We start from the raw sequence: 11920 nt of genomic DNA, 5'->3' as shown, positions 1-11920 counted from the left end.
GCTCAGCCCAGCGCTCCAGCTGCTCGCCCGGCCCTTCCCGGTGCGGCCTTCCCCCGGCCCCGCCCCCCGCCCCGCCCCCTCCAGGCCCCGCTCCGCCCCGCACCTGGCCAAGCCGAGCTCGCCGGCGTTCTGTGCGTCTCTCGCCCTCCGCCGGAGTGTGACGAGCCGAGGTCCGACAGGGGCCTATTGCGCAAGCGCAGGGCTGCGGACTGCGGGTAGGAGAGGTTTGTCTGCGCGCCGGAGACAATGAGGCGCGGCGTTCGGCGGGCTCCTTCCCGGAAGCGGAAGCTTGGAGGGCGGGCCAAGAGGGGGTCGGGAGTCCGCGGCGGTTAATTCCTTTTACAGTGCGGCTCTGCTTCCCTCCGCATGGGCTTTTCTGAAGCTGCGAGAGATGGTCAGGTCCGGATCTCGACCGGGCCAGGTGAGGTCTGCGGACCTGAGGAGTCCACTGTGAGGGTGGAGAGGGACGGAGGGAGTCCTCGGGCCGGGAGACGTGCAGAGCTCCCTGGGACAAAAAGTAAAAACGGAGACAGTGCTGCCGCACTAAAAATAAATGCTGGGAGAGGAGACGAGGCGGGGGTGGGGTGGGGACCTAATCGTAACACCCTAACACAGCCGCTCTGCCCTTAGATGTATATTCTGTTGTAATCGTTGGGGTCCACCTGAGCGCTGGCTTTGGTGTGGGCCCCGGGTTCGTGTCCAGCCTCCGCCGCTGGGTGGGTGACTTGACCTCTCGGAGTCTCAGGACGTTGTTGCACCAACTACAGGTTCTCGGCTTTTCCAACAAGTGCCGCTACTAGCTGGATCTTCCGTCACAGTTGCTGGTATTTTACTACTAGTTAAAAAAAAAACCACAACTCTCCCAGTTAGTGTCCCTGCATTTAGCCTTACCCCTCCTCAAATGCACGCCCCTCATCGATTCTCTTTTCTGCTTAAAATCCAGCTCTGGAACACTTCTTCCTGTTTTTTTTCCAAGATAAATTCTCAGTTCTTTGGCCTGTCCACACAGCCATTTTTCGATCGGGCCCGTGCATTCCTTACCAGCCTCCACCCCCATTCCAGTAATACCCAGAGCTCTTCACCTGTGTGTTCTCCAGTGCCCTGGGCGCCCGTGTTCTCTCAGGCCTCTGTGCCTTTCCTCTTTGTTCTGACTAGAATGCCCTTCTCTGCCTGAAATCTTCACTTTCCGTCTCTTGTCCCTCAGCTCAAGGACCACTTACAGAAGTCTTCTCTAACACTCTCACATTTCCATCGTTTGGGTGCCCCTCAGCGCCCCTTTTGTGCCCTTGCTAACCCTTATCAAGCCATTTTTCAGCCTAGAGACATTGCTCGGCTTCCTCCGCTACTAAACAGTTTATCTCTGTATTTTCAGGTAATCAGTCAACCAATAGGAATCAGTCAGTCCTCACTCAGACCCTCTACTTAGAGTGATCTTACTCCTCCTTAAGTATATCCACACATGCATCCCTTTGTTTGGTCTTCCTTCATTTATCAACTCACTTTTAATGCTGTCTTCCCCATTAACGTGAATTTTACATTTTTTTCCAAAACCTGGCTCCAGATTTTCTTCATGAGTACTTCCAGAGCAGCCCCACCCTTATAGATCTTTCTTTTATATTGAATGAATGCAGAATACGTGCAGTCAGCAAGGGGGAAAAACATGGTTTTTGTAGTCACAGTCACCTCCGGATTCAAATTCCAATTCTGCCACTACTGTCATAGTGATAGTAAGCAAAGTACTTTTTACTGCTCCGAGCCTCCTTTTCCTTATCTATAACATAGGTGTAAAATTCTGCCTCAAAGAATTGGGGAGATTAAATGAGAGAACCTGATAAAACATCTGTTTCACACTTGGCATAAATTGTGCAACACAATTTAGCCCCCTTAGAAACAGTTTATTACCATCTCAATGATAATAATAGCAGCTAACATTTGGGTAGCACTACTACAGATATTACATGTAATTTCTCATTTAATCTTCACAACAATCTTAGGAGGTAGATAACACTACTCATTTTATTGATGAGGAAATTGAGGGATGGAGACTTCAGATAACTTCCTTGCAGTTACACAGCTGGTTAGCAGTGGAGACAGGATTGAGACCCACATAGCTGGTGCCAGAGTCCATTCTTTTAAACATTACTCTTTTAAACATCTCTTAGATATATGACTTTGAACAAGCCACCTTTCTGAAATTTAGGTTCCCATCTCACAGAAGTAATAACAACTCACAGGGTGTGGATTAAGTGGAAATGAAAGGCTTTAGTACACTAAATTATTCTACTAATGTAATTTTATCTTGCACTTGTTGGTAGGAGATATGACTCCTAAGAAATATTTATGATTTTCTCAAATAGCAAAGTAGAAAGTTTAATGATAATACTTAGCGGGAGTAAATGTGAGATAAAGCAAACTGATTCTGTCATGCATTGCCATTTGGGGCACTTGTTTTGGAAAGTGGTTTTGCAGTTTGTATCTAGGTCCTTTAAACAACTAATAACCTGTTATCAAATAATTAAGCTTTTAATCTTGAATGTGAAAGGCTATTTTCAGTATGTGAAAACATTTCAGGTTTGTGTTTTGACTGTGAAAAATATGAAACAAACCAAGGGCATATTATATTACTTCCACTCAAGGAAATACTACACAACCATTAAAAAATTTGAAGACTATGTTAATATGGAAAAAGACTTAAAAGTAAAAACACAAGACTCAAAATTGCAACTATCTAGTCATGATGACTAAATAAATAATCCATATGAAGCTCCAGTAGCAAATAGCACAGCTATTGCCTAGATTTTGGTTTTTAAATACTGTTGTCCACTAAAAGGAACCATGACTTTTGGGAAAAATGGTCAACTCTAGGGCTGAGACCTAGATATATAAAAATAAAATGGAAACAACAGAGTGAAAAGGCAACTTATGGAATGGGAGAAGAATTTGTAAACCATATATCTGATAAAGGGTTCATAAACAAAATATATAAGGAACTGCTACAACTCAACAGCAAAAAACCAAACAACCTGATTGAAAAATGGGCAAAAGACTTGAATAGGCATTTCTCCAAAGAAGACGTACAAATAAATGGCCAACAGGTATATGAAAAGATGGTCAACATCACTAATCAAGGAAATGCAAATCAAAACCGCAATGAGATATCACCTCACACCTGTTAGGATAACTATTATTAAAAAAAGCACAAAACAACAACAGCAAAAAACAATCCAGAAAATAACAAGTGTTGGTGAGGATGTGGAGAAATTTGAATCTTTGTACACTTGTTGATGGGAACGTAAAAGGGTGCAGCCGCTATGAAAAACAATGTGAAGTTTCCTCAAAAATTAAAAATAGAACTATCATGTGATACAGTAGTCCCCCTTTGGATATTTATCCAGAAAAATTAAAAACAGAATCTTGAGATATTCGCACTCCTGTGTTCATGTAACATTATTCACAATAGCCAAGATGTGGTAACAACCTAAATGTCCATTGATGGATTAGTGGATACTCAATGGCATGTTATTCAGCCTTAAAAAAAGGAAGGAAATCCTGCTATATGCAACATGAATGAGCCTTGAGGCTACTATGCTAAGTGAAATAAGCCAGTCACAGGGCAAATATTGCATCATTCCACTTATATAAGGTATCTAAAAATAGTGAAACTCATAGAAGCAGAGGGTAGAATGGTAGTTGCCAGGGGCTGGAGGGAGGAGGAAATGGAGAGTTGCTATTCAATGAGTATAAACTGTTAATTATGCACGATGAGTAAGTTCTGCTATAATCATCATACTATAGTTAACAATACTATGTTGTGCACTTAAAAGTTTGGTAAGAGAGTAGATTTCATGTTACCACAATGAAAAAAAAACTGGATCAGGTTATTGTAAGCATTAGCTCAAAAAATAATGGGGACATGTTAAAAAGATACAGGAGCCGGTTTAAAAACACTCCTACTGACAGAATCTGGGACAATTTGAGCGTTAGTATAAATAATGATAATAATGCATCATAACCCGTTAAGTAAAACAGGAATCAGTAAGTCCGTACTAACAAATGAAGAAGTACTTCACTAAGGTTGAATGCCAACTAATAAATGTAGAAGGAATGATGTAAGTTAGAAAAATCACCATTTGACAAATGATTAAGGCAAGAATCCTCAACGGATGCTACTGGACGAAAGTTTGATTAATAGGATGTCTGTGTAATTTCAAAGTATCTCTCCACAAAATGCTTAATATTTACAAAGGTAAAAATAGTAACCTTGTAGTGAAAACTCTGATAGGCACCATCTTTAATCAAACTTAACATCGCCAGTAATGGGGCAAACTGACATCATATGCCTGCTCATATTGTATTGAGAAGGATACAACATCCCTTTTGTGGTATTCCTGCCAAAAAAGCACAACCTGAAACTAATCATGGGAAAGCAGACAAGTCTAAATGTCCAGAGGGACATTCTACCAAAGTAACTGCTCATACTCTTTAAATATGTCAAGGCTGTAAAAGACAATGAATGACAACCCGAGGATCTGTTCCAGATTAAAGGAGGCTAAAGAGATAGGACAACTTAAAAGGCAACATATGATCCTCGATTGGATGGGGGCCAGAATTTTTTTTCTATAAAGTACAGTGTTGGGATAATTGGCAAAATGTGAATAAGATCTGTAGATTAGATTATAGTATGGTTTCAGTGTTAATTCCCTGATTTTGATAATTATACTTTGGTTATATGAGAGAGTGACCTTGTCCTTAGGAAATATTTAGGCATAAATATTTTTGTATAAATTTATTTTATTTATGTTTGGCTGCGTTGGGTCTTCGTTGCTGCGCACGAGCTTTCTCTAGTTGCAGCGAGCAGGGGCTACTCTTCATTGCAGCACGCGGGCTTCTCATTGTGCTGGCTTCTCTTGTTGTGGAGCATGGTCTCTAGGCACGTGGGCTTCAGTAGTTGTGGCACAAGGGCTTAGTTGCTCCCCGGCATGTGGAATCCTCCCGGACCAGGGATCGAACCCGTGTCCCCTGCATTGGCAGGCGACTACCCAACCACTGCTCCACCAGGGAAGTCCCAGGAGTAAATATTTAAATATAAAGTGGTATCATGTCTGTAACTTAATCTGAAATGGTTCAGACAAAACGTAATTATATACTTTTTTTTTGAGAGAGAACATGGCAGATGTAGTAAAATGTCAGCAGTTGGGGAATCTTGGTGACATGTATACAATTATTTGTACTATTATTTCAAAATAAAGAATACAAAATAAATTTGAAGGAAATGTGCCAGTGTGATACTGTTACAGGGTGCTTTATTTTGGTTAATTTTCTCTACCTGGTTTTCTGTAATATAACCTAATGTGTGTGTTTTTTGGAGAAATGCTGTATATAATCTTACAATTATGCCATTATTTATCTCAGATAGTATACTAATTTTAATTTTGAAAGATAATTATTGTGGTAGTTGTTTTTAGACCTAGCAGCACAATGGTTTGGCTTTTTATTGTGGTCCTGGCCAGGACACCGACATAGATATTGTGAAAGGAAAGACCCTGAGGGGGTCATGCAGGGGCCAGCGGAGCTATGTTACATGGGATCTTACTTCCGCCAATGTTGGTTCTCACTGCTGGCTTTATGACTCCATCATATTCGAAGTTATCTTAAGGAGAAGTAAAACTTTTTATCAACCCAATTAAAAAAAATGTATTCTCAGTAGCATTCTTAGAAGGAGAGTGTACATATTCAAGCAAATAATAGAATATTGTATAACTCCAGAAAGTTTAATAGTTAGTGCTCAAAGCTGTCTTGGAATGAAATATGTAAACATGTCAAGAAAAATCCTAAGTGTAACTGCCAACAGTGACTACACCTGAAGGCTAGAATGAGGGAGTGAGTAGGGAATTTAATTGTGTCTTTTAAAAGTTGTATTTTGAATAGAGATTATATGATATAAAGTTTTTAAGATATAAAAAGGTATACCATGGAAAGTCTCCCTTCTTGCTCTGTCTCCCAGATTGTTTCCCTCCCCAGAGGCAACTACAATTAACTATTTGTTTTGTAACTCTCAAGGTATTGGATGCATGTAGAAGCAAATTTTTTTCTTTATTCTACACAAAAGGTACCCCACCTAAGGTATTTTTTAAATCAAAAATTAAAAAAACAACATATGTTTTTAAAAAGAAAGATTGAGAGAATGAGATATAGATAAAGAGGAATGGTAGAGTTTTCATGTGCTAATCTTGTCAGGCATTCTAAAGAACGTGGATAAATAAAATCAGAGTTATGGACTCTGCCCTGTATCTTGAATTAACTTGTATGTTTTGAAGAACTGGGGAATGTAAAACATGTTCAGCGGTTGAGTATTGTCCAAACTTACTATGGTAGATACTTCTGATTAAAATAATATCTCAACTTCATTTTCAGCTTAAATAGACTTAAGACACAAATGTATGTGTTGTTTGCTTGACATCTATATAGAACAAATTATAAGAGTTCAGTTGTAATTGTGGGTTTTATTAAAAATAGCATGGTACATATATAAAATGGAGTATTGGGGCTTCCCTGGTGGCACAGTGGTTGAGAGTCTGCCTGCCGATGCAGGGGACACGGGTTCGTGCTCGGGTCTGGGAAGATCCCATATGCCGCGGAGCAGCTGGGCCCGTGAGCCATGGCTGCTGAGCCTGCGCGTCCGGAGCCTGTGCTCCGCAACGGGAGAGGCCACAACAGTGAGAGCCCCGCGTACCGCAAAAAAAAAAAAAAAAAAAAAAAAGAGTATTATTCAGCCTTAATAAGGAAGGAAATTTTGTACATGTTACAATATGAAGATATTGTGCTAAGCAAAATAAGCCAGTCACAAAAGTACAAATAGTGTATGATTACATTTATATGAACTTCCCAGAATAGCCAATTAATAGCAACAGAAAGTAGAAGGGTGGTTACCAGGAGCTTAGGGGAGGAGGGGATGAGACGTTAATGATTAATAGGTACAGAATTTCAGTTTGGGAAGATGAAAAAGTTCTGGAGATGGATGGTGGTGTTGGTTGCTCAGCAATGTGAATGTATTTAATGCCACAGAACTGTATACTTTAAAATGGCTAAAATGGTACATTTTATTTTGTGTATGTTTTACCACAGTAAAAAAGGGAACGGAAACAATGAATAACATTTCAGGTTTTGTCCAAACAGCATACTGAGAATGTAATAGAAAAAATATTTGTATATATACTACAATATAATGCATTATGTCATAGGTATTATCTTCAGGAAAGCACACTGGACCTGCTAAATTAACAAATGGAAAGAAAGGGTAAGTACGTAAAGAAGTTTACAACTTCAGGAAATCTCAAGAGATTTTCAAGTGTTTGGGCTAGACTAAATTTTTCCTACCCTAGAGAACTAAATGGGGCTCTACCTTCACAAAAGTCTGCGGAGGGACTTTTCATATCTTACCCATGTTGATCATTTTAGTCTTTACAATCTTCATAAAGTCCTGCATAAATCCATCTTTTACATGGACAAACTTTCTTATCCAACCTTCACTGGAAAGAGAATGTCTATTTATAATATATTTTGGGAAAACAACTTTTTGTGTCATATGTAAAGATATTAACAAACTTGTTTTCTAGGACCCATTTGAGAAAGATATCTCGTCTTAATGCAGATTCTGGCTACCCCACTCATTCTGATTCAGAAAGTCAGGTAAGATTAAACTGAATAGATACAATATATGCTATTTTAATTAGTTTTCAGGTAAAAGCTAAGAAGTGGGAATAAAAATTCAAAAGTAAAGTATTAATTGCTCTAATGAAGACTTTTTACTTTAAAACAAGTCTTCTACCGATAATAAATTGCTTCTAAATAGGGAAATTTTTAAATTACAGAATTTTTTTTTCCTGCATTAAAATTTTGTATACAAATTTCTAAATGACTTTCTCTTTGCAGACTGAAACTGTACAAGGGCTTGATGGTTGTGCTGCTTTGCTGCGGGACATTTTGAGAAATGAAGATTCAGGTTTTATTTTTTAAATGCTTCTTTGCTGATCACCTTTTCTCAATTAAGTAGTTCTTTTAATGCTAATGAATTTTTGTTTTGATTAATAGTAGGTTCAGAAATAGCATATTCAGAAAATAGATATAACCCCAGACCTGTAGAAAGCAAACAATATGGATCTAAAAAGAAAGGACATGAAAAACATACTGTACCTTCTGTAGTCTGGAAGGAAATTTGTAAGTATTTTTTTCTCTTATTTATTTAAATATAATACTTAATTCTGGGGGTTTTGATAAATTATTGGGATTATGCAGTTGGATTCATTTTAATAACATTGGTTATTCAGGTGTGTGTGTGTGCTTGTGCTTTTTTTCCCCTCTGTTCAGCTTCTAATCACTGAGTAGTTACTTTTCCAAGAAGAAAAGTAGAAAAAAAAGTGGCTAGGTTTGTAGGAGGAAAGGTTCAAACTCATTTTGACATTTGGGAGGTGTATAGAGTTATCTTTGTTCTCCCTGCCCCTTGTTTTCATAGATATTCACAAATTGGTTGGGTTTCATGTGTATATTTATTGTTTTAAAAATACTTTATGTATATATATATATATATATTTTTTAAGTAGGTTCAATAGCTCAATTTTTGAGCTGCACAGTTAGAAGACATGGTAATAGGAAGGTAAAATTCCAAGTTGGATAAGATATGTAAGGAAAGAAGGCCTGCCACTGATTGATGGTGACTGTGGCCAAGGATGTTTTATACCCTCACAGTTAATCTTGCTGACTTAATTAAGTGTAATAATTCAGCAAGCAGTTTAGAATAATCAAGTTTTGATTATGTTGTTCCGTAGAGGCCTGTAGAACAAGATAGCCCAAAATGGAAATGAAAAAGTCCATAATGGGGCTTCCATGGTGGCGCAGTGGTTAAGGGTTCAATCCCTGATCCAGGAAGATCCCACATGCCATGGAGCAACTAAGCCTGTGTGCCACAACTACTGAGCCTGTGCTCTAGAGCCTGCGAGCCACAACTACTGAAGCCCGTGCGCCTAGAGCCCATGCTCCGAAACAAGAGAAGCCACCACAACGAGAAGCCCTTGCACCGCAACTAAGGGTAGCCCTCACTCATTGCAACTAGAGAAAGCCCACATGCAGCAACGAAGACCCAACACAGCCAAAATTAAATAAATAAATTTATTTAAAAAGAAAAAATAAAAGTCCACAGTGGGAATTCAGATGGTCAAGAATGGAACCAGCTAGTTCCACAGTTCAGGTGGGCCAAAAATGTTAACACAGCAGTGCACACTTAGATTCAGCTTAGGCAAGGAGTGAAGTCTAGAAAATTATCTACAGCAATAGCCCTGGGTATTAAGAGATCAGGATCCAGGCAAAGAGGCTGAGAAAACGAGGGCAGAACATTCATAGGACTAGAGGTTGATGTTGCAGGTGGTCCTGAGTCAGAGAACTAAGGCAGAGGAAACAACTTACTAACCTATCTTGGAGGCCAGTCACATTTAGCCTCGTATTGTCTTGACCTGCTCTGCTCAAGATGGCAGTCTGTAGCCAAATGTGGCCATTGAACATTCCAAGTATGGCTAGTACAACCAAGGAGCTGAATTGTAAATGTTATTTAATTTTACTTAAATTTAATTTTAATTTGAAAACTGGTACTTGATCCAGTTATTAGAAAACTTTTGAGTATGTTTGGAATAACAGGTACATGAATCTACTTTTTTCAACTGTAAATTTTTTTTTTTTTTCGGTACACGGGCCTCTCACTGTTGTGGCCTCTCCCATTGCGGAGCACAGGCTCTGGACGCGCAGGCTCAGCGGCCATGGCTCACGGGCCCAGCCGCTCCGCGGCATGTGGGATCTTCCCGGACCGGGGCAGGAACCCGTGTCCCCTGCATCGGCAGGCGGACTCTCAACCACTGTGCCACCAGGGAAACCCTCAACTGTAAATTTTATTAAATCTAATACAGATCAAGGATTTCTGATGAAAATTTACCATCCAGATTGAGATGTGCTTAATAGTAAAATACACAGTATGCTTAGAATATTTAATGCAAAAAATAACTTAATGTTAATTACATATTGAAATGTTAATATTTTGGCTATATTGATTTGAATAAAACATGAAAATTAATTTTACCCATTTTTAATTTTTTTAATATTGCTACTGGAAAATTTAAAGTTGCATATATGGTTTACATTATATTTCTATTGGACAACATTGGTCTAAACCAGGGTCAGCATACTACAGCCAATTTTGCTTTATAAATAATGTTTAGTCATTTATTTTGTAAATAAAGTTTTATCAGAGCACAGCCATACTAATTCATTTATGTATTTTCTTCTTTTTTTTTAAGTATTATTATTATATTTTTTTGGCTGCATTGCGTCTTATTTGCAGCACACTGGATCTTCATTGAGACACGTGGGATCTTTTGTTGTGACCCACGGGTTCTTCATTGTGGTGCACAGGCTTCTCTCTGGTTGTGGTGTGCAGGTTTTCTCTCTCTACTTGTGGCACGTGGGCTCCAGGGTGCGTGGGCTCTGTAGTTTGCAGCACGTGGGCTCTCTCCTTGAGGTGCTCAAGCTCAGCAGTTGTGGTGCACAGGTTCAGTTGCCCGGCGGCATGTGGGATCTTAGTTCCCCGACCAGGGATCGAACCCGTGTCGCCTGCATTGGAAGGCGGATTCTTTACCATGGACCACCAGGGAAGTCCCTCATTTATATATTTTCCATGGCTACTTTTGTGCTGCAGTGGCAGAGTTGAGTAGTTGTGACAGAGACAATCGGCCCTGCTAAACATAATATGTTTATTCTCTAGCCTTTTAAGAAAAAGTGTGCTAACCCCTGGTCTAATTCTTAAAGTAGAAGCCCATTTTGGGGGCCCAGTGGACAAAGAAAGGAGTGGTAGCGCCATCTACCTATTCCTCCAGTCTCTTACTTTTTTTTCTCAAGGCAGGTTATTTTTTGTCCAGGGCTCCCTTTCTCAGGGAACTCTCATTTAGAATGTACATGGCTGGCAATGGTGCCGTGGTAGCAACTTGTTGGATCCCAGCTTAGCTGTTTGTTATCAGAGTTCCAACAGAAAATAGATGGCTACACTCAAATTAAGATAATTCTAAGATGGTTTATTTACAAAGAAACTCATTACAAAGATGTGACTAGAGTATATGGAAACCACAAGGGATTGTGCTAGCCCAGTGCTAGCAGCAGGAACAGAGCTTTTATTATCCTTAGGCCTTAAGGAATGAGGTGAGGAAGAGGGTACTGGGACTCAAGAGATACTGTTGTGTAGAGTAGGCTGCCTTGAGAAGAGCAGTGACAAAGCCAGCCCAAGGTGGCCTCATAGAGAGGGAGTTGGGAATAAATACTTTGAATTCATGCTTCTTCCTTTCCATGATAATGCTGAGACTCCCATTGGATTGGACCCAACTGGAACCCTGTTGTATATCTGGTCTGGGATTTGATTTTCATTCTTACAACTAATAATTTAGCCTTACTGTGTCATGCATGTTGACAGGAGACACGAGACTCTGGGTCAGAGACAAAGGACTTTATTACTCATGCACAGCAGCATATTTGTCTTGGTTCTCCCTTGCTGCCATTTCCCACTGGGATGATGGGATGGACCCAGGTGGATACTGCACATGCTGTAGGTTTAAGCTTCAGCTGACGACCGCTGAGCTTGGGGAATCCACTGGTTTTGTAGTAATTAGTAAGCAAGCCTGTACTTGTCTCAGGGGGAAACATTACCTTATCCCTCAAAGTTGCTCAGTACAAACACAACCCTGAGAAATGGCCCAGGTAAAGAGCTTAGGTCAAGGCCTTACTTTTTTGGTAGACCCAGCAAAACATGTAGGAGCAGAAGAGACCCATGAAGGAATGTCTCTTAACAATGTAATCCATACAGATTAGCATCCCAGAGAGAGCAGAGCAG

General features: G+C 39.9%; 1 protein-coding gene across 1 annotated transcript in view; it reads left to right on the top strand.

Moving 5' to 3' along the window:
* Positions 1 to 246: 246 nt before the first annotated feature.
* Positions 247 to 11920, top strand: part of CCDC14 (coiled-coil domain containing 14) — a 44926-nt gene continuing 33252 nt past the window's right edge. Inside the window, 6 exon segments of the mRNA XM_060010780.2 lie at positions 247 to 309; positions 311 to 421; positions 7242 to 7297; positions 7617 to 7689; positions 7933 to 8002; positions 8092 to 8217. Coding sequence (XP_059866763.2) covers positions 247 to 309; positions 311 to 421; positions 7242 to 7297; positions 7617 to 7689; positions 7933 to 8002; positions 8092 to 8217 — 499 coding nt within the window.

Source organism: Delphinus delphis, chromosome 4, assembly GCF_949987515.2.
Source record: "Delphinus delphis chromosome 4, mDelDel1.2, whole genome shotgun sequence".
Classification (NCBI taxonomy): Eukaryota; Metazoa; Chordata; class Mammalia; order Artiodactyla; family Delphinidae; genus Delphinus; species Delphinus delphis.
The sequence above is the reverse complement of the archived record's forward strand: the minus strand, read 5'-3'. Positions and strand labels throughout refer to the sequence as shown.